At 35.3% G+C, this 23965-nt stretch overlaps 1 protein-coding gene across 1 annotated transcript; it reads left to right on the forward strand.

The window, feature by feature from the left end:
* Positions 1-385: 385 nt before the first annotated feature.
* HNF4G (hepatocyte nuclear factor 4 gamma) lies at positions 386-21306 on the forward strand (the record flags this gene model as incomplete). The annotated part of the gene is made up of 10 exons (XM_084307011.1): positions 386-503; positions 3442-3610; positions 5642-5736; positions 9405-9511; positions 12482-12637; positions 15035-15122; positions 17204-17356; positions 17496-17732; positions 20675-20797; positions 21188-21306. 10 exons carry the CDS (start codon positions 386-388, stop codon positions 21304-21306), a joined length of 1365 nt encoding a protein of 454 aa, XP_084163137.1.
* Between the last annotated feature and the right edge of the window lie 2659 nt (positions 21307-23965).

Consider the following 23965-nt stretch of genomic DNA (forward strand, 5'->3'; position numbering starts at 1 on the left):
AGAGAGCAAAATGGCATGCAATCCATTTACAAGCAAGTGTGGTTTGTTTGGGACCTTTTACACTGCAAATTGACAACAAAATGTGTAGAAGGTCGTAAGAGATAGGAAGCTTCCTGGATGTACTTGGGTTCACGGAAGAATTGGAGCCAGTGCAACTCCCGATAAGGTTATTCCATAAAGCATTCCAAGATTATCAGAAGGGTTGCACTGTATCATAAAAGAAAAAAAAATGCAGACAGAATATAGCATGCAGAAGCAGTTTTCCAGCTCCTCCCATTGCAGCACGCAAGAGACACGGTTATAGTTAACTTTGGATTATCAATCACTGTGAAACAGAATGGAAAGGTTGTACATTTGAGTAGCTTTTTCACTGTTTTTGCACTGAATGATGAGGCTCTCAGAAGCAATATTAGACATGGAAATGGCAAACTACAGTGAAGTTTTAGATCCAACGTATACTGCTCTGGAGTTTGAAACTATGCAGATTCTGTATAATGGCAATGGTGAGTTCTGTTCCATGACACAAAATCAAGACAGTTAGCAGAAAAAGTGAAGTTTAGTAATGTTATAGGGTGGTAGCTAAATGTTTTATTTATGGAGCTTTTGGGGATTGTTTTCAAACTACAAATCTGTTCTTTTACACTTCATCGCTAACTCTAAGTTAATAATATTATAATTCTTTAACATTAAGGGAAATAAACGAGAGGTTATATGTAATAAACTAACTGAACTAACTGTCATCAGTCAGTTAGTCAAAGGAAGAAAACGGTGTATTCAGCAGTTGTTTTATTTGCTGTAAGACAAATGAATAACTAGTATTGACGATTTGGACATGAAGTCTATTTTGTATATAACACTCATGAGGACAGTACAAAATTGTCCAGAGGCTTGTGAAAAAAAAAATAAATAAAAAGTCTACTGCTTCTTGATGCCTAATTTCTAATTATTGGACTAATATTTTACTTATTTAAATATTAATTAACCATTCTAGATACATGTATCTGTGAATGAGAGTGATTATTTTAAATCATGTTGGCTTTCTACAGGGTACAGTTTAGCTGAGAAAACCTATTGGTATTTGGCTAATATAGCATTAACCACTCTACTTACTCTAGGTGGAATTTTTTAATGTAATTTTTTTTTTTTTAGAAATTGAACCAGTCAGTTATGCTTGAAATAGGAAGCACACCATTTAATTCTGCCTTCTTTTAACACTGACGAGAAAAATAGGAAATCTCAGACTATTAAAGTGAAGTGTCAGGTGAATTAAACTAAACTAAACTAAAATGACTTTCGAAATCTTCTAATGTATTTAAAAAATTGTTTTAGCTTTATAATAAAGCATAATTCATAGTTATAGTGTATATATTATAGTGTATGTAATATATATGAAATATAATATATGTTAAAAGGCAAAACAAATATTTAGTGATTTACAGGAAATATTCAGCACCTGCATTTCCTATATATATAAATTCCTGCCATAGGGAGCCCAAGTTAGTTTTTGTTGTTGAGCTTGAAGTTTTATTTGAATTTCTTAGTAAACAGAAAAGTAGATTTGGTTATTGATTTAGGAAGAAAAACCTTCACTGCCAAAATGATTTTGAAGCTATCAACAATGATTATGTAACTTTTAGATGATTTATCTGATTTTTCTTTCAATATGGGTGATTTCATTGGTCATTTGTGTTTTGCTGAATTGCACCCTTCAGATCTGTTAATGTTACATAGAATGGGAAAGCAGATTAGGGAGGTTATGCTGTGTTGCATTATGTGTTGGTGATACAGTTAAATTATTCACTGTAAATGATTAGTTTGACAATTATTAGTTATTGAATGTAGTCCTTTTCTGTTTAGCATTTGCTTTGAGCTAAGCTTATGTGCTTTATGATAGAATTTATCAAAAAGTTTGACTTCGAGTTACAGTGCTAGTCTGGAACAGAATGTCTCTTCTGAACTTTCATATGTGTATTTTTGAAACTTCATTAATTAGAACTATTCAGAGAATGTTAACTGTCCACATTCAGACAGATTATGCAGTTCTGTTGAAATCTGAGAATTTTACAAAATCAGGTCGATTTCACAGATATTTTGTTTCAGAATAATAACAAGGAAAACAAGTATCTCCGTCTCTCTCTTTATGTGTCTATATGTGTCTATATACAAACACATACATGCACATACAAAGAGATACAATTTTATTCTTTATAAACATATACATATACTATATGTACTATATATACTATATATATAATAGCTTACAAAGAAAACTTTTATATTTCTCCAGCTAAATTATTCTGTAAACCATTTTAAAAATAGTTTTCCAGTCAAACAAACCCAATTTTAAAATAATAAGTTCTTCATATAACTGAATTGTTAACTTTCTTATTTTTATATGAGCATTTTATAATTTTCATCAAACACATCTCTGTAAAACAGGAAAAGTTGGTGCTTCTTCTCTCTTTGTCTAAAAAAATCGATTTAAATTTTAAGATCCTTGGAACACAAGCAAAATTATATTATATGTTTGCATAATACATTTCAGATGGATCCACTATGACATGACAAATTATATTTATCAATATCAATAGTTTTACTTTTCAATCTGACCATTTTTCATGAACTGAGGTACTTGAGTTTTTAATGCAGGCTTGAATATCTAAGTAATGTGAAACTCTTTCCTCTCTGACTGAATAACTACAAATGCTTAAGACATACTGCAAAGAGTTTTCCTTTCATAAGACTAGAAACATACTCAGAAAACATCTGTTAAACCTTGTGACTCAAAAGAGAATAAATATGACTATTCTGTTTTAAGGTAAATTTCTTCAGTATTGTTTACCACATTCAGTGACTAAATGTTAATCATATGTAGATAATCTCTCATGGAACTGTAAAGTCTACACAAGTCTTCCTTTGGGAAATTTCTTCAAGGAAGTTAAACCAAGTCATCTTAACATTCATTTTATCATTTATTATGCAAATATTTTATTTTTTTTTTATATGTCATGCATGCAATTGTTTCTTTATATGATAGGAGCTGGCAATAATTTGTGACTACAAAGACAGTATATATCTTTGCCAGCTAAGTAGGCAACACTAGTCAATGTCAAAGTTACTCATCATGTTAGTTAGAACATATATGTAATTATACTTACAAAGTTATACTTTAATTTTTAACCCCTTTCAATTGGATAGAGTTTGGAATAAAATTATTTCTGTTGTGAGCTTCATAAATTCTGCTAATCTGACTCTATCAATTTGGAAGTGTTCATCAGAATGACAACCAGATATAATCACACGTACTGTGGTAAATAAATAGCAAGTGTCAATCAAAAGAGAAAAGACCTGAAAACCCCTCAATTTAAGTATAAATTGGTCATGGAGTCGTTGTTGAAAGTCTTGTCTGTAACTACATATGTTGTTCTTGCCTCTCCTCAGATAGTTCAGGTGAAGCAGTCAACATGAATACTGTTGACAGTGGAGTCAGCAGTCTCTGTGCGATATGTGGAGACCGAGCAACCGGAAAACATTATGGTGCTTCCAGTTGTGATGGATGCAAGGGATTCTTCAGACGAAGTATACGGAAAAATCATGTTTATACATGCAGGTATTAAAGAAGTTCCTCTAGATGCACCAAATTAATGAATGTACCAAAAATTACTTTCAGACTTTTTCAGAATTTTCAGAACTTGTAAGGGGTATTTCAGCTTTATCTGAAGGAATTCTAAACAACATTTTAATGGAGTATGTAAGTGATGGTATGTTCTCAAAATTTGGAAAAAAAAAAAACACCTTCCACTCAAGACTACTGAATTGGACTATCTATAAATGGCTTCTCTGAGGTGAAATTTCTGTAACACCGTACATGCTTTTTTTTTTTTTTTATTATTATTATTTGTGATTGTAACATGTAAAATTTTATTTATTTATTTATTTATTTTTGCTATGAATTATATTCTTTTTGTCTCTACTAGAAAAAAATTGTCATTGTATTACTAAAGACTAAAGAGCTTACTTTTTTATGGTTATAAAAGGCATCACAGAATCACAGAATAGTTAAGGTTGGAAGGTTGACCTCTGGATGACCTCTGGAGGCCATCTGGTCCAACCCCCCAGGGACACCTAGAGGAGGTTGCCCTGAACCATGTCCAGAAAGGGATCTCCTGAAAAAAAAAAAAAAAAAAAAAAAAGAAAGAAGAAAACAATATATTTTCTTGTCTCTTCACTGGTAATGTGGAAAGTGTGATTCTTAACTGTTTTTTTTTGGTTTTGTTTTTTTCTTTCAAAATTGTTCCTTAGAAGGCAGTTTCTGAATAGAATTTATGAGTCTTCTGAAGACAGTTCAAGCACATCTACACATCTTTCCACTTTGGTGACACACTGCTCCTTTTAGTGACAATTCCCCTCTCCACTCCCCTCCCCCCTGTCAGTATGAATGGCAATCTCCTAATATTTGGATGCTTAGCTGCCCAAATTGTCATATTGCAGGTATGTGTACCATATTTGAGGAATTGCTCTGTGCATGCACAAGTCTGTAATATACCAGTTTTAAGTCATGCACAGGAGTACTTTGTGAGTTTAGATACATCAGTAGCAGAAAACTTATTTATAGCCTTGTTGCTGGAAATGTTTGCTCAGCTCTTCCTTGAACACTGAGCTTTCTTATAAGGAAGTATCTGCCTTATAAGTAGATTACATTGATATGCCATAGACATGCTTCCAAAGTGGTGTGACATGGTGTGACAATAACTGACTCCAAGCAGAGCTCTGGAAAACATACATCTATTTATATATTTGTCTGTGATTTATCTAATACATGCACAACAAAAAGGCAAAAACAAATGGAGAGGAGAGGATATCTCATATCCATTCTCTGTAAGTACATCTATCTGTAAGGGTGAATGAGAAAGCTAGGTAAGCTTACTTGTAGAATCATAGAATCATAGAATCATAGAATATCCTGAGTTGGAAGGGACCCTTAAGGATCATCAAGTCCAACTCTTGACACCGCACAGGTCTACCCAAAAGTTCAGACCATGTGACTAAGTGCACAGTCCAATCTCTTCTTGTAGTGCTCTGTGCATTTCCTCATGTCTTTATTTTATTGTGGTATTCATTTTTTTTTCTCTCACATTTCCTGTTTAAGTTGTCATCTGTAATGACACAACTTGTTCATTGGTATTTCCTGGAAAAAGTAAACTCTGCCAGACAAAGGTACCAGTGTTGCAGGTATGGGCTCCTCCGTGCTTGTAACAGTTGACATTTACATCAATTGTCCCATCTTTTTCCTATTAGTAGGTTTTCTACCCTTCCTCCCCTACCCACCACCTTTCTGTATAGGCAGTTGCTGGCTTAGTTTACAAGTAGACTGAGGTGTAAATAATGCACATAACTCCAAATTTTTCTACACTTGTCCATTCCAATACACACTTTATACACACACACATGCCTACAAAATAAGGAGGTATGAAATGCCTCTCAAGACTGGCTAATGGAAAAAAAAATGCATATAAAAAGTGATTATAGACATTATTCTGTCAGGACAGATTATTTAGTTTTCATAATCAAGGTGGTGCTTTGTTAATGCTCTGTATATTTATCTTTTTTTTTTTTTTTTCTTTTTTTTCATCTCTGATAGATTCAATCGACAATGCGTTGTTGACAAGGACAAGAGGAATCAATGCAGATATTGTCGTTTAAAAAAATGTTTTCGAGCAGGAATGAAAAAAGAAGGTAATATAGTCATTTACTATTTGATATACTAAGAGAAATAATCTGAATGTGTTCTAAAATTTGATCAAAATTAAAAAACATAACAGCAGAATAATTCAATAGAAAAGTCTGTTCTAGTGCCTGAATGATGGAGAATTGCTTTTATACTGAGGTGACATATGCATCATCTAATTTTCAGGTAGGTAAGAAGTTTTAACACTTTGGGCATTAGAAAACATTATAGGTTTAAAGTAAATCTGAAACTGTTTAATGCATGAATCTTGGCACTAAAATGTATTAATTTCTAAACATTGAGCTGTATGCCTGGAAAAATTCAAAGCATGAGATTTTAGTTCAAATTTTTATTTTTTTTAACCAAATTTGAATAATAAAATCCACATCTAGGATTTTGTTTCTACATTACTGAAGTTACAGTGCCAATTTACTTGTTTTTCCCTTAATTTTAGATGTTTGAAACATTTAAACAAGAGGAAGCTTTGTTAAATTGAGAGAAAAAGTACTGATGAGATTAATAGAGGTAACTGTCAGTAGAGTGTCCATAATCAGAAAGACTTCTAACCTCACTGGGGTTCTCATTCGTGTGTATGGGAAGATTTTTATTTAGGCATCTCCATGGCAGACATGAAGAAACATGGGTATCCCAGTGATCTTCTTGTGGAAGTGGAAGGATTAGATCACTACAAAGCAATAGCAAAAGAAAAGCAGTAAGAATATCAGAGAATTCTTGTACCAGGTTGTTGGGCCTGTTGCTTCACTGCCAGTTATAATGTAGAGGCAAAAGACATCCTAATCTGGTTCAAATAAGCAGTTAAAATGGTTCTTTCATCACAAAATTTATGTTTGCTGTGATACTCTTTGCAACCTGTTTTATTTGTAACATGGTATGTCCACTTGAAGGCCAGTCTGCAATGTGAACACATGGCTCTCCTGTACTGTAACTAGTCTACATTAGCTTTAGTCTAGACACAGCTTTCCTAATATGAGGCTTTTTTTTTTTTTTTTTTTGTGTGTGTGTGTGTGCATTTTTACCGTAGTATTTCTTTGCTAGTGATCAGGTTGTGGTATGAGATAAAAAGAATTTTTTCCTTGCAAACACATGGGAATATTCTAAATAGAATAGTGCTGTGAATATATGAAATGGGTTTGCTAATTTCTGTGGAGCACAGTTTAATCTTCTGAAATTTTAATTAATAAAATTAGTAATGTTGGGTATATATCATCAATCTAAAACGAAGAAAAGGGGAGACTTTCAAGTCCATAGCAGCTGTAAAACTTCTGCAAAAAGCAGAACTTTACAGACATTCAAAAACTGGAATTAAAGAACAGTTTACCTCAGAAGGGACATCTGTAAGTCCAGGCCCCCATTTAAAGCGGGGCTAACTTCTAGCTTCCGTCAGGTTGCTAAGGACCCTGTCTGGCCAGGTTTAGACAGTCCCCGATAGTGGAGATTTCTTAGGCTCTCTCAGCAACTTCTCCCAGTGCTTGACCACCCTCATTATCATTTTCTTCCTCATATCTAACTGGAATGTATTATATTGCAAGTAGTGTAGTGTCCATCACCTTTTGTCTTTTCACTGTGCATCTGAGAAGAATTTCCCTACAAAAATTAGAACCTCACCTCCACTTCCACCTTGGTCCTCTGCCATATAAACAAAGACACATTTCCCTGCTTCACCTTGGACAGCCTGTGGGTTACATCACCATAGCCCTCCACTGGACACCTCCCAGTTTTCCAGTGTCTCCCACACACTGGTGAGCCCAGTGCATGGTTTGCTGACACCACCACAAGACATGCTGCTGACTTATGTTTAGGAACTGAAAAGATATATCCTATTCAAAACTTTTAGTCTCATTTACATTGTTCTGCCTCTTCTGATCCCACTACCTGTAGAACTTTATTTTTAACTTTATTTTTAACTTGTGTCTGAGCCATGTTTATTCAAGGCTTGAAATTTTTCAATTTACTAAAGTAATTGAAAAGACTAAACTGTAAATTTCACTACTCATATTCTATTTTAGACCTCTGTACACCATCAGGTTAAATCTTATATTGTAACTGTAATATAGTCTATATGATGTATTTTCAGCTTGTTTTCAGCGACTCTCTCTTTCAGTGTGAAAGTGAAAAAGGGTTTCAGCTGGCAGAGGCTATACAAGCCGTCTTTGAGCAAATATTCCCACTTAATATGCAGATGGAGTCTGAACAAAAGTTTTAGGAAGACAAACAATCCAGTCCATCAGAAATTATACATACACAAGAGCAAATAGAATCATTTACCTATGTAAATCAAAGTGTTCTGCTAGTGACTTTCACTAGTGATTGTCAGAATAACATACTATTTTTCTAATACCAATCATTGCTGACCTTATTTTGACCTTATTTTAAGCACTTAAGCTGCAGAGATCCAAAGTGAATGTTTATTCTTCATTCTTGTAAAAAATGCTATTTGCGTTTGTTTGTTTCACGTCTGCACAAACATTTAGCACTTTGTGTTTATCACTGTGCAACATTTCTTATTGTGACCTTAATAAAAGGCCCATCATTGAATGTCCTTGGCAAAAAGTTACTACACCTCAGGAATAAACTGTGTGAATTGTTCAGATAAACCCTGAAAACTATTCAGTGTATGGATTTTTTATTTATTTGTTTTCTTTTTTATTGAAGCCTTTGGTACTACTTCTAAATTCTGTAATGTAGATTGTTTCCCACAAAACAGCAAACATATCTTTGGAAATAAAGCTACTGCCCTTAAAAGATGATGAGATCCCTTGTGCAATGAAAAGATTTTGATCAGTATCATTCTTTTTTGTTGTTGTTATTGTTTTTCTTTTTTTTTTTTTTTTTTTTTTTTTTTTTTCTTCTTGGCCTAATCTTGGGCATGGTCTGGGGTTTAGAAAAATCTGATTGGGAGTTTTATTTTCTTTTCTTCCTTGAATTCAAAAGTAAGCCTTGTTGCTTCCTGAGCCTTCTGTGTACTAATTAAGGATTTCTTATCCAAAGTGCTTTTAACTGTCTTTTTTTAAGACACCATGAGACAGAACTTATTTTCCTGGAAGTTTTTTCTTGCTTTTTAAAATACATTATATATATTTTGTACTTAGCTAATGTTCTGTGAACTGGCTAAGAATTCATTTTCACTGAGGAGCATGAGATTTAAACCATTAAATTACATTACTAGAGGATTTAGCCATTCATTCTGTTTCAGGATTTTTCACAGAAATCCAAGAGTAGGACTTTCATATTTCCTCTCACTCAGACATTTTGTCAGAGGTGGTGCCTCTTGACCTATTCAGCAGTACCAAGTGTCAATTTCTACCATTGTCATAAAGCCTCATTTACTGAAGTGGGTAAAATAAAAAAAAAAAAAATGACAGAATATGTTCTAAAGGAAGAAATATATTTAACTTTAATAATGACAGTCACAAAAGTGCTAGCAATTCAGTATCTAGATGCAAGTAGTTATATTTAGTTTTACAGGCAAACTTCATTATATGAATAAGGACCATGAACAGGTATTGTCATCTTTCCTCATTACACAGAACTAAAAGCAGAAAGTATTTTTTGAGTGTCGTATCTTTTGTTTCTTATGCTTATCTAGTAAACCTCTGAAATGATATTGTATGGTAATGTCTACAAGTTAATAAATGAGACAATTATTTTCTTACAGCTGTACAAAACGAACGGGACAGAATAAGTACAAGAAGAAACAATTTTGATGGCTGCAACATTCCATCTATTAGCACACTGTCACAAGCTGAGACACTCTCCCGTCAGGTACTGAGATCCACCATAAAATTATTTCCTGATTTTAAGAACATTTATGCAATAGTTAAATACTTTCAGTTTCTCATTGTATTAAATGAAGATTATTTTTTCTCCTACTTGCAAAATGCACCCAGCTTCGACTTCCTAATGAAAGAATCAGCAATATAATACCTTCTTAAAGCAAAGTCAATAAAAAATTCTACTTTGTCCAGGACAATATGTCCTAGGCACCTTTCTTAATAAAGCTTTATGGTTCTTACTGCTTTTAAATCAGTTGCTGTCTCAGGCAGCTTGTGGCATCTATCTATCCTTGAGACTGGCTTTCTCATGAAAAATTAGGGAAAAAATTGTCCAAAGCCATTAGGTTTCAAAGGGGTGTGGACACTCATTTCCTTAGGTTCTTTTGAAAATCCCATTTTTAATATCCTTAGACATTATAAATGCAGCAAACAAAAGTGTTCCAACTGTAGTCTATTCATATCTCACTTTTAAATTTTATTTGTCTCATCTGAATTTAATTTTCCTTTTTTTTTTTTTTTCCATTTTTTTTCTTTTTCCATGTTCAGTCAATTACTGACTGTAACAGTCTCCAGTCCTTTTCTGCAACTCAGATAAATCATGGTCATTGATTCTGCATTCTTGCACCTCTTACTAACTTACTTAGAATTTAACTGCCACCTTTATGATTTCATGATGAATGATTTATACATCCCCAAATGTTTTGTAATCTCATCCTTTATCAGCATCTCTCTTAGGGTGAAACTGTCTGTAAAGAATTGATGCAGGAATTACTGGGTGATAGTCTTTGGCACATATTGCATGTCTTGGCAGACTAGATGAATGTAATGTACCTTCCTACCTTTCATACTATACAGTATAAAAATATACCTATTTTTACCTCCTTGGTAATTCTTTGAACTTGCTTATTGTGCTTTGTGTGTGTGTTACTCCCTTAATCATTTCCAACTGACACCTGCAGTCCAGAAATAAGAGCTATCTTAAACAGAATCATGTCCTGAGTCTTTTCTGTCACAAACTTCTTTTCAGCTGTTAGCTTCTTGTCCTAAGACATCATCTTGTGCATACATATGAATGTATTATACTTATTACTTGTTGTAGTGGGAGAGAATTTCTCCCAATAAGCCAAGCACATATGAAGATATACATGAAAGTCACCTCAAAGACCAAGAGGTGACATTAACATGACGGAAAAGTGATATCCTTCAAGTCCTTTTTTTTTTTTTCTCCTCAATCAAACGGGCCTGTAAGATGAATTCAGTCCTGAGAAGAGACTTGGAAATGGAGGTAGTGTCACAAATAATTGGCTCAGTCCTTCAGCTTTGAAAATGAGGAAGAAGATGGCATTCTTCCATTTTTTTTAAATTTTCATATTAAAATAGGGAAAATAAATTGTCTTGTCTCCTAATATGCTTCATGAGGGCAAATTGTCCAAGTAAAATGTTTTTTCTCACAGTTACAGGAGAAGCTTTCTGGATCATGTAATTGTGAAAGGGACATGGTAGATTCTCATATTAGTAAAGATATGAGTCACTGACGCTTCTCAGAATTGTGGGGATATAGTGTCATATTGTCATGTTCATCAAGTTGATGACTCCCATGTTGAACCCCAGAAATGAGGGGCATGTCAAAGCAATGAAGAAATAGAAAAAGGAAAGTTCACAGCTTCATGTCCTTGTAAAGAGATGCAAACCTAGGAGTTCATTATGAATCCCCAACAGAAGTTCACAAAGTAATTTCAGAACACGGCCCATATTTTTTCCTAGAAGGTGTAATTTATGAAGTTGTATCGCTTTGATTAAAGGATGGACAGTGTATCAGGTTCATGAGTCGATAAGTCTAATGATTTAAACTGCCTGTTCTTTCCCCTCTTTGGTGGTCCTTCCCACCAACTGGTTGGTGGATGTCTTTTTTACTATGTCTTTTTCTTGTAGATCAGAGAGTATCCTGCTATCAAAACATTTTTTTTTTTCCTGTGTAGGTATTTTTGAATCATGATCAAGACTCCTCTTTTCTGGAAAAAAAAAAAAAAAAAAAGAAATGTTGAGTTTCTTTATTCTCTTACTGTACTGTGGGTTTTCTAGATTGAATGACTCTGGTAGTTCTTACCTGAATGCTATTCAGTATTTTCAACTTTGTTTTTGTAGAACAGATACCAGAAATGGATTCATGATTACAGCAGGGATTTCACAAATGGTCTGCCTACAAAGAGACAATGTCTCTAATGTTTTTCCTACATGATAGCCTTTGAATTATGTCTGAGGATTTTTTCACCTGCCTGGCTGCTGTATTCCCCTGAGAAGTAATGTTCAGATGGTTAACAGCCATTACTGTCTAAGCTGTTTTCAAGGTTTTAGGCTAGTGAATTATGTAGGAAGTGTTGGGCTTTAGTTCAGAAGTGCAACTCCCTTTGACCCACCAAGTAAAACGGGATTTTACCATGGATCCCAATGGGGGATTTAACATGGATCTGCAAATGAGGGGAATATGGTAGGAGTCAATGCAAATAGCATCCAGCATCCTCAAATTTGTAGCTATGTAAAAATAAGACAATCTTTTCTTATCTTGGAACTGGGGTGGGGGCAGCAGCTATAACCAAATCACCAGATTTCCTGAGGATGCTTTCCTAAGTTAAATAGAAGGTGAAACTCAGATTCAGAGGTCTCATACAGTATTCCCCTCCCCTCCCCTCCTCTCCCCTCTCCTCTCCTCTCCTTTATCTCTCCCTGTATCTCTCTTTTTCTTTGCCCTTAATGTTATTGTCTCTATGAGCTCTTTCATTTTTCTAAAACAAGATAACCATTTCAGAGGAAAAAAAGAGCAACAATAAAACAAAGCTACAACAACAACAACAACCAACTTTTTTTTTTTTTTTTTTTTTTTTACTATGCTTTTAAGCTGTCATATAAATTCAATTATACGAAGTTCAACATTATTAATTTTTTCTTTCAATATGTCCAGATCTCAATCTCCAGTCCTGGTGCAAGCACTGACATAAATTCTAAGAAAATTGCTGGTATTAGTGATGTCTGTGAATCTATGAAGCAACAACTTTTGGTCCTGGTAGAATGGGCTAAATATATTCCAGGCTTCTGTGAATTACCATTGGATGACCAGGTACAAGAGGAAACCAAAGAGAGAACTTTAATTACTGTTGTGTCTTTTCTGTGATTTTTAAATTTTATGAGTAAACGGTCATTTTTTTTTTTTTTTTTTCTGATCAAATAGTTTGTTATTAGATCCCCCCCCCCCTTTATTTTTTAAGTTTTATAACATTACCACCACAAAAATAGAGGAAATTTATATGACTTCAGCCTTTTAAATCAAGAAATCAAGTCTTTAGCAAACCAATACATCCATCAGTATTTTGTGCTTTCTGCATTGTTTTGCAAGGAGATACCAAGCTGAATGTAAAAATGAAAAAAAAATCTTGTAAAAAAAGAACATTTTTTTTTTTCTGATCTTGCAAAATGTTTATTTTGTGTCCATCTTTTTTTATAATATGGTTTAAGACATCCTGCTATTTAATATGAAGCATGTTTTCCTTATAAAAAAAAAAAAAAAAAGTCATCAGAATCTCGAGTAATTGCCAAACACGTATTTATGTCATTCTATAGCAAGTAATATTTCATATGATGTAATGTACTCAAATTATATTGTATATAACAAGAGTGTGGGGAAAAAATCATGAGACCTTGATGGGTTCTTCAGGGTTTTTATGTGACAGAGGTCTGACCTATCATCACATCTGTAATACACCTAATGTTTAGTGGTTTTCAGAGTCAGCCATGTTGGCACACTTAGAACTGTCTTCATGTAGGCAGTCCTTTCACTGGCCGCCTGGCTAGTAGGTGAATTCATGGCTCAGGATCTCCTGATTCCAGTCCACTGACATTTGATTCTGCTTGAAAATGCCTCTGGGAAGTGGCATTAAGAAATTCTTTTTGCCTCTTCAGTCTTTCAGTTTGTAACAAAGTCCCATGAAGAAGGTTAGTTAGCTCATCCTTCGGTTTGAAACTCAAACTGAGCTCATTTGCTGGTATACTCTTTCCCAGGTATATGGAGTTGTTTCAGGCAACAGAAGATTCCCTCCAAAGTAGGCTCTTGATGCTTTAGTAAACCCACATAATATGTGTGTGCACATGCTCAAAGTACTGAAATAAGTTAAAAATCTGTTCATGTAAAAGAGGGAGAAAAATAATGTTAGATCTTTAAATACAATGGTTCCATAAGGGCAACAAAAGCAAGCAATAAATATTGCTGCTTTTAACTTGTTTAGATGGCATGAAAGAATATGGAAAGGATCAGGCATCATTAAAAAGTTATTGGCTTTCTTAAAAAGAAAAAAATATATTGCGTGGAAAGATAAGAGATAACTTAAGACTGAAAACACACTTGCACTGCTCAAAGAGTATGTCTGGGAAATATTCCTGAACTTTAAGTACCTTAGAAAAACAATGACAAAGGTATTGGGAGTTAAAACAAATGCCACATTTTCATTTGTGATAACCTCTTTCTATCAGGCATTGTGCATTTACTTATCAAGTAAATTATCAAATTTACATATATATATATAAATCAAGTTTATTATATATATATAATTTATAAAGTATTTAGAAAAAAAAAACACCAACAAAAACAAAAAACAACAAATCAAGTAGTTTGGGAGAAATGATTCTTGATCTTGGAGTCAAACCATGGAGCATGTCAATGTGGATAAGTTAACTCTACTGAGAATCTGTCAAGTCTTAACACATTAAGTATTTCTAGGTGCTGTGTTCCTTTACGTTACCCATAAAGTATTGACTTGTGTTCATAAGAAAAGACTTGCATGCAAAGACACAAATTCTGTGAAGAAATAGAGGTCAGTGCTTCGAGCAAACATTAAAAAGGAGAGTAAATATGTGACAGAGTAAAGTAATGATCACATTTTGAACTGCCTTTCTGGTATGAATCAGGTTTCTTTGTTGTTGACTGTAGCAGATATTTTAGCATATCTGGCTGTGTTGGGGAAAAAAGCTCTTTTAAGTAACATAAATTATTGGTTCAATGTGATAAAAATGAAAGAGCAATACTGCAAAATTTACCACCTTAGTTCATTCCAACCCACTGGAGTCTTTAGTACCAATTTATAATTCCAGAGCAAAATTTGATAATAAAATAAACACTAGGAAATGCAAGTACAAAATACTATTGAGAAGTATTCTGCGGAGCTGTAAGTTTAAAATCTAGACCAATGGTTAGAAGTGACAAAGTATTACAAGTTAATTATAGTGTGTTATTAATTCAGTGCTACAAAATGGAAGGTCTTTTCATTTAGTTTACATTGTATCTTGGAATCTTAACAGTACCTATAGCTGAATGTACCTGTGGTAATATGCATCCTCATTTCTTTTCCCCTCTTTAGAAGTTTTGCTTTATTTTCTAATGAATCTGCTGTTTTTTGTTTGTTTACTTGTTTTTGTTTGTTTGTTTTTGTTTTGTTTTGTTTTGTTTTGTTTTGTTTTGTTTAAGGTTGCCCTGTTAAGAGCACATGCTGGGGAACACCTGTTGCTTGGAGCGGCAAAACGGTCTATGGGGTATAAGGACATTTTACTTTTAGGTAAATATTGATTTTATTTCAATTAATAACAATGATGTTATAGTACACTAGCAACCATGTAATCACTTGAGTGGAACAACTGTTCTGGCACAATTAAAGCTATACATTCTGTGAATGCGAAACAGCTATTAAAGACATAATATCACATGTCCTGTTTTAGCAAAAGCAGGACATTTTTTTGTGTGGATTAACATGGATAAAGATCAGATATGAGAAACAATTCAGAGTTCCTAGCAAATTGTTTCCTTATACTAGCAATATTTCTGGCATCTTTGTTCCATTAAAAATAAGCAAAACAAACAAACAAACAAAACAAAACAACAACCAAAACACATAAGAAACCATTTAAGAGAGGAGTCTCTTAAAGAGAGTCATTTCAGTTTTCATGAAAACTCTTTATCTGGCACTTTCCTGAGAGCTCTTTAGACAGAGATCTTACAGGCTAGCTTTTCTAGCCTGTAACTATTTCTTCCCTGCAACTATTTTTCCCAAGAGGTCTTTCACTGCTGCCTTGACAGTCATCACATGTTCATCACGTAAAGAGCAATCCTTTTGTCCCCTGTTGTGTGGGAGACAGGTACATCCATGGCATGCTAAGGAGTATCGCATGTGTAACAAATCATGAGACAAACTTATTGATGGTCACCTTTTCTGAGTTATATAAAGAGACCATGGATAAAGGGGCATTGTCACATGGTGGAAATATGTCTTCCGTTCATTCACACAACAGAGAAGCACAGTCATATGATGAGATGTGTGCCTGTGTACATAATGACCTGGATTATGACATGTTAGCACTGCCTGACACAGTACTCTGGCAGTCTCAAGTGCACCCTGCCAAAATGGTCTCGCTGAATATGCGCAGTACTTTGGCTGTTTTGTGAGAAAGCATGTAGGTCTTCTTGGAATGTTGATGTGTGTCAAGATTATGAAGAATATGGACTTATCAGTGTCGTGGTACAAGAAAGTTTTCTGCTACTTGTTCTCTTTGGGACTGCCTTTTCATAGCTCTAAATCGTCTTGAATTTACTTTCACACATACCATAACATTAAAGCAACAGAAAGATATTAGTAGAGATTGCTCTGGAGATGTTACTGGCACCAGTGATATTTTCAAATTAGAAACTATACAAATGACTTCCTTGATGTAGCTTCTTTCTCTAGCTGCAGTTTTACTGACAAAATTAATGAAATAAAAATGAGATATCTACATTTTCGTTAGGATTAGCAAGTAATAAGGACAAATAATGAGAAAATAAACAGAAAATTATAATCAGCATCACCAGAATCAGCATATATACAAAAAGAAGAAACAATTTGAAGCTCTAAGGCGTATTTCCGATGCCTAGAAGTAGATGCCTATATAGTTTATGAGTCATTTTGGCATAGATCTCTTGTGATATAATCATCCGTTTTTCTTTCAAAAACTGCTTTGTGGCTTCTGGAAGCTCTATGTTTTTCCCACTGTTCTCATTACTTATGTTAGATCATTTCTGTACAGAAGTTGAATGAAGATACCAAAAATGGTCACTTACCCAATATCAAAATTTAAAATGATAAGAGCAGAGAAAATTGGTTCTTTACTGAAAATTTTCTGATGCTTCTACATTTTAGTAGGAATAACAGGATCATCTGTTGGATAAAGAAGCATTCCTGGTGCCTTCTGTGAAAGAAGTTTTCTTTGTCCGTGGACAAATCCTGATCATTTAGCTTGGGATATGTTATTGTAATGTAGGAGGAAGAATTTTTAGATTACATTGCATTACATTGCATTTATCTTTCATATAAAGGCCTGCTTCCTCCACGTTCATGCATTCAAATGTCCATCTTAGTCCTGTAGACTAAACAGTAACTACACATGTTGCCATATTCATCCACACAGCTTATTGACTAGGTGAGAGCTGTAATTATTTGCAAAATAACAGTTTTGTATCATATAATGGAGAGCTATTGAATAAAAAAACAAACAAAAAACAATTTGATTAAGCAAAATGAAGAATACTTTTGAAAATGTTCCTCATGTATTATGTTACATCTAAATCTTTATATCAATCAACATGTTGGTCTTCTTTCTCTCCAAGGTAACAATTACATAATCCATCGCAACAGTACTGAAGTAGAGATCAGTCGAGTGGCAAATCGGATTCTAGATGAACTAGTTCGACCCTTCCAGGAAATTCAAATAGATGACAATGAATACGCTTGCTTGAAAGCAATTGTGTTTTTTGACCCAGGTACATATTTGAAAATATTTGAGAATTATTGCCAATTATTAATTTTGTTAAGATTATGTTGAAAATAATCTTTGTTCATGTAGCAAGTGCTCATATTTTTTGTTGTTGTTGTTTGTTTGTTGTCCGTTTGTTTTTTCAGATGCAAAGGGCTTGAGTAATCCAGTAAAGATTAAGAACATGCGGTTCCAAGTCCAAATAAGTTTAGAGGATTATATCAATGACCGTCAATATGACTCCCGAGGGAGATTTGGAGAACTTCTGCTTCTACTGCCTACACTCCAGAGCATCACTTGGCAAATGATTGAGCAAATACAGTTGGTTAAACTATTTGGAATGGTTAAAATTGACAGTTTACTTCAAGAAATGTTACTGGGAGGTAAGATAATAACCTCTCAAATTTACCATGTTTTATTCTGTTGAGTTTAGCATACAGGGATGTTGAGAGAATCATGATGTAAGCAAGCACTGTGAGTACTGTGAGTACTGTGACAACGACTGAGCTTTGGGTCATATAATTGTTGGCTTAAGTCTTGGCTGCTCATGTTGTTCCCTCAGTCCTACAACTTGATTTTACTGTATTTTTCTCAGTCATTGCTGGATATCTAAACACAGAATTTACAGACTCACAGAGTATTTGAGGTTGGAAGGGACTTCTGGAGATCATCTAGTCCAACATGCCAGTCTCAGGCAGGGTCCCCTAGAGCACATTACACAGAATTATGTCCAGGAGGGTTTTGAATATCTCCTGAAAAGGTATCACCCATCCCCTTCAACCTCTCTGGGCAACCTGTTCCAGTGCTCACTCATCCTCACCGTGAAGACATTTTTCCTCATATTCAGATGGAACTTCCTGTGATTCAGTTTGTGCCCATTGCTTCTCATTCTATCATTGGGTACCACCAAAGAGACTGGGCCCATCATCTTGACACCCTCTTAAGATATTTATATAGATTGATAAAATCCCCTCTCTGCCTTCTATTCTCCAAGCTAAATAGGCCCAGCTTCCTCAGCCTTTCCTCATAAGAACGATGCTCCAGTCCCCTAATCATATTTGTAGCTCTCTGTTGGACTCTCTCCAGGAGCTCCATAACTCTCTTGTGCTAGGGAGCTCAGAACTGGATACAGTACTCTAGATGTGGTTTCACCAGGGCTGAGTAGAATGAGAAGGTTACTTCTCTCAACCTGCTGGCAACTCTTCCTAATGCACCCCAGGATACCACTGGCCTTCTTGTCCAAAAAGCACACCACTGGCTCATGGTTAGCTTGTCTGCCAGGACTCCTGGGCTCTTCGCATAGCTGCTTTCCAGCAACTTGTACTGGTGTATGGAGTTGTCCTTCCCCAGGTGCCAGACTTTGCACTTTCCCTTGCTGAATTTCATGAGGTTCTTGTCAGTCCACCTCTCCAGTGTGTCCAGCTCTCTCTGAATGCAGCACAGCCCTCTGATGAATCAGCCACTCCTCCCAGTTTTGTAGCACTAGCAAACTTGTTGAGGATACACTGATTCTATCCGTTCATTCACATCATTGATAAATAAGTTGAACAAGAGTGAACAAGTACTGACTCCTGTGAGACACTGTTAGCTACAGGTCTCCAACTACATTCAGCACCACTGATCACAGCCCTCCGAGCTCTGCCATCCATCCATGTTCTCAGTCCTCCACGCTGGCTCCTCTTCTGTCCCATGTTTCCTGAGCTTGCCTGTGAGGATATTGTGGGAGATAGTACCAAAAGCCTTGCTGAAGTCAAGGTAGACAACATCCACTGGTCTCCCCTCATCTACCCAATCAGTCATTCCATCATAGAAGTCTATCAGGTAAGTTATGCATGATTTCCCCTTGGTGAATCCATGATGACTACTCCTGATCAGCTTCTTTTTCTCCACATACTTAGAGATGACATCCTGGATGAACTGTTCCATCACCTTTCCAGGGATGGAGCTGAGGCTGACTAGCCTGTGGTTTTGTGGGTCTTTTCTTGCCCTTTTTGAAGACTGGGGTGACATGGGCTTTCTTCCAGTCCTCAAGCACCTCCCCTGTTCTCCATGACTTTTCAAAGATGATGGAGGGTGGCTTAGCAATAACATCCAGCAGCTCCCTCAGCACTTGTGTGGATGCATCCCAACTGGGCCCATGGATTTGTGGTTATAAGGTTAGTTTAAATGACCTTTAACCTGATCCTCTTCAACCAATGGAAAGTCATTCTTTCTCTAGACTTTTTCTTTGTCTGCAGGGCCTGGGATTCCTGAGGGCTGGCCTTAGCAATAAAGTCTGAAGGAAAGAAAGCATTCAGTAATTCTTCCTTCTCTGTATCCTTTGTCACAAGGACACCCATCCCATTCAGCAGCAGACCCACATTTTCCCTAGTCTTCCTCTCTGATGTAGTTGAAGAAGCCCTTCATGTTGTCCTTGATATCCCTTGCACATGGATCCTAGCCTTCCTTGTTGCATCCCTGCATATTCTGACAATGTTCTGGTATTTCTCCCATGTGGCTTATTGCTTTTTCCACATTCCATATACTTCCTTCTTCTATTTGAGTTCTTCCGGGGGCTCCTTGCTTATCCATGCAGGTCTCCTAACAAAGACGCTCTCCTCTCCTCTGACAGATGAATCTCATAGGAGGCCAGGTTTGTCAAGGTGAATCTCATGGTCTGAGTAGCCAAACCCCTGTCTGTGACACCAGCCGTGTTACTGTTTGTTGATTCAACAGATTTGATTGGCCCTTTCAAACCTCTTTCCTTTGACTGTAAAAACTACTTGCTTTTGAGTCCCTTACTGCCACTCCCAGGGCTCTGTAATCTTTCTTGATATTCTTTTGACTGCTCCTATTACTCCTATCACTGGTGCCCACATGAAACAAAAACAGTGGATAATAGTTAGTGAACTGAACTAGGCTTGATAGTGTCCTGATGACTTAATTCCCTGATACAAATGCCCATTAAGCATCACACCCCTCTAGAGAATGCTTCAGGTTGGCTAATATGTGCTTTTGTACCTCTCAAAAGAGAAGTGCCTACTACTATCACCTGTTGCTTTTACTTAGTTGCGCTGGTTGTTATACTGGGAGCAGATTCCTTAGGTAGATTGCAGAACCCTTGCAAATATTTAAATAAATCCACTGTTACTGCAGTCAAAACTGTGCAAATAAACATAGTGCTTAATGTGGTTCAAGTCTGGTTAAATTGTTTAATGAATACCCAGAAGCAATTATTCAAATTGCCAATCAAAATATTTGCTCTACAGAAATGTAATTATTGCAATATAAATTGCTGGCAACAACATGTTCTTTTGAATTGCTATGTGCTCATGTATTTTTGCAGGTACTTCTAATGATGCCAGTCATCTGCATCATCCAGTACATCCTCATTTAGCCCAAGATCCAATAACTGGCCAAACTATCCTCATAAGTTCAATGTCTACTCCTGTACATGCAGAACAGATTTGTAAGTAATTGCAAGTTAGCCTTCTAACATAACATTTCAAAGTTAGAGATTAAAATATTAATTATATTGGTGAGCTGTCAGTGCTCATAGAGCTATTTCATCATCATTCCTAGATTAAAGTAATTGTACATTAGAAACAGGTACTTATAAACAATGTTATATAAGAGACTTTGACTTGAATTTAATCTAATTTTAACAATTCAGCACCATTCTGATATATCATTGGTTTCACATGAACAATTTTTAATAAGTTGAGAAATTCTGATATTGTCCTATTTACCGAGCGTGCCAAATGCAGAAGAACATCCATTTGGGGCAGTAGTATGTATATATGTATGCAGAATAGGCAAGAATATAAAAATACACAATTCTTTATGAATTCTTTTCCAGCAACTCCAGAAACTCCATTACCTTCCCCTCCTCAAGGCTCTGGACAAGAATACAAAATGTCTACAAACCAGGCTTCAGTAATCGCACAGCAGTCTATTTTGAAACAAAAAACATTGTGATAATGTTTATCTCTTTGTCTTGCTCTTCATACCTTCCTTCTTTATCCCAGTCTTTCCCTTCTTCCCCCCTCCATCCTTTCCTTCTTTCTTCCATTTTATGCACTAAATAAATTGATAGGACACTTGCACATTAAAAATCTCAGGATGATAAAGGAGATTATTTCCTCAGCAGCCACTACTGTGGGTATTTCTTAAAACCCTTCATGATTTAGAAAGTAATATACGCTGTTCTAACTGACATGTGCAGCTGTAACTGTGGCTACTGAAGTGTGAAAAATGTGTATAAAGGTTGATACTATCTTCTGATCTTTTAACTGCACAGATTTTTTTTTATCTTTTTTTATTAATTTCCTGTTGTAGTTGTTGCCTTAATATTATTGTTTTAGATGTGTATATAATTTTTTTTTTTTTTTTTTTTTTTTTTTTTGTGACTGAACTGGTTAGTGTTCATTTAGCTGTGAATTGTAGACATGAAAAAATGGGTTAATCAAACCAAAGACAAGATTGCATAAATAATAAGGCAGTAGGCTATCAAACAAAGCACATGTATTAAATAAAAAGGAGAAAATACTGAATGGATAGAAATATACATCCCCCCCCCCTTTTTTTTTCTTTAATATCCTGATTTGAAAGAAGCATCTCTTTCAAGTAAAATTCCCACAAACGATTTGAATTCTCCCTGCTTACCTATTTGTATGAATCAGAGAATCTGCCACATGCAAAGACATTTGGGGACTTTTAAAAATCTGCATACACAGTAATGTCTATATTACTCAACTGGACAGTGCCTAGGCGTGGGTGCAGACACCAGACTGCTAGCATTTATATTGCTAAAACGTTAGAAGGGGACTCATAATGTTTTGTCGTCAGGACTAACTATTGGTCTCCCAAACAATTTATGGGCACACTTTGGGAATTAGGCCAGTCTTTTCACTAGGCACTTTGAATATGGCCAACTTTCTTTACAGAGTATAACTATAGGAACGTGGCCAGACCACACCACTTGACCTCAGGGCTGGAGACTTTGTACTGTTTAATTTAATAGTGTAAATGTAGCCATTGTGTTTATTTACCTAACTGACTGGTGAACTTGTGTTTCAGCAATCACTCTAAACTTTACCTACAGAATAGTTGTAGTTTTGTAGTAGCTCTCTGTCTAGAGAGAGGTGGCTTACTAACCCAAGCAACAGACATGTCTGAGTTCACCTTCAGATGTTCCTGTTTTGAGCCATGGTATTTCAAACCATGAAAATAGCCAGCACATCAAATAGTTGCTCTGTGGATTTCAAACTCTTATAGTCTTCAAAAGCTTGGGACGAATTGACTTACTATGAAGAGCCCCCTTTACCATCTTCTTCCTTTACAATTTGGAAGGATCTAGCATTGACTAAAGTTTTGGGTCTGGAGTCTATATTAACCCATCTGGATATGGATGCGCTGTTGATTTGCACAAAGGACACCTTGTGCAAATCTTTCAGTAACAGTGTGTGAAAATGATCTCGTTATGATATAAAAAGTGATTATGCTATTCATACAGTACTGGTGTCATAAGAAAATTGCCACTTCGCACATTTTATTTATTCCAAACAGCAATGTTTTTCCTTTAGTACTTTAGACTTTTTATTCCCAGAAGCTGTAAAGGAAAGAAACAGAAAAGAGAGAATAAAATTTTGCAGTTTGCTGAATTATTACAAAAAGAAAACACAGACAAGTCAGAAATTCTTCAAGGTGAGATGTTGATCATCCTGAATCAGACACCTGCCTTAATCACAACATCCAAAGGTGGCATGAAGGCATTGAACCTCTGATTTTTAAAGTTACTTAAACAAATGGGTACTATTCTTCAGATACTATTTTGCAAGCAGGAAATAAATACACAGTAAATGCTGAGCTGACCTAACTGTTCGAAAGATTTTTAATGAGAATACATTTACCACCAGGTAGATGCTGGTTTTCCTTATGTTATTTTGAAGTAGTTGCATTTGTACTTAAGTCTGCACACTTTGTTTTGAAGTTTACTTTGCTTTTTGGAGAATGTTTTTCTTTTTGCTGGTTACCATTTATTTTTTCTCAATTCATTGCTTTTTTTGCAAGACCCTTTTAGTATGAGTTTTTATGACAAAAAAAAAAAAAAAAAGTACCAAAGTTTTCCCATCAACTTTAGAGGGATCAGGACTGTACTATTTCTCCAAGCAGTTCACTATCACTTTGTGCAGAAACAGATAAAGCATGCATGAGAGACACCCAGAAGTTGACTGTCTGGGGTCACTTTTATATACCTGTCATAGAAAGACGGTGAGTATTTGTCTCTAGCTGGATCTGCATGACTTCACTGGATCAGATTAATTAAGCCCATTTCAAGAACATGACAACATTGGTCTGACTAAAAACATTTAAGTGGAAATAAAAAGTAGTCCACAAGTTGTGCCTTATATGCACATAATAGTTGAATGTGCTTAGTTTTCACACTGTAGTTTAGGTATCAAATGTACAATAAAATGTCCTCTCACACTGCCAAAATGTACTAGATGAAAAATATACTTTAGTATTTTATCTTGCTAAAAGGTGTTATCTATTTTGTATGATATATTACATTTTTGAATAAGAAGAACACCACTATAATTTATTGGGAAAAGCTGATTTATTTTATAAATGTAAC

Source organism: Netta rufina (assembly GCF_964035555.1).
Source record: "Netta rufina genome assembly, chromosome: 2".
In the NCBI taxonomy this organism is placed as follows: Eukaryota; Metazoa; Chordata; class Aves; order Anseriformes; family Anatidae; genus Netta; species Netta rufina.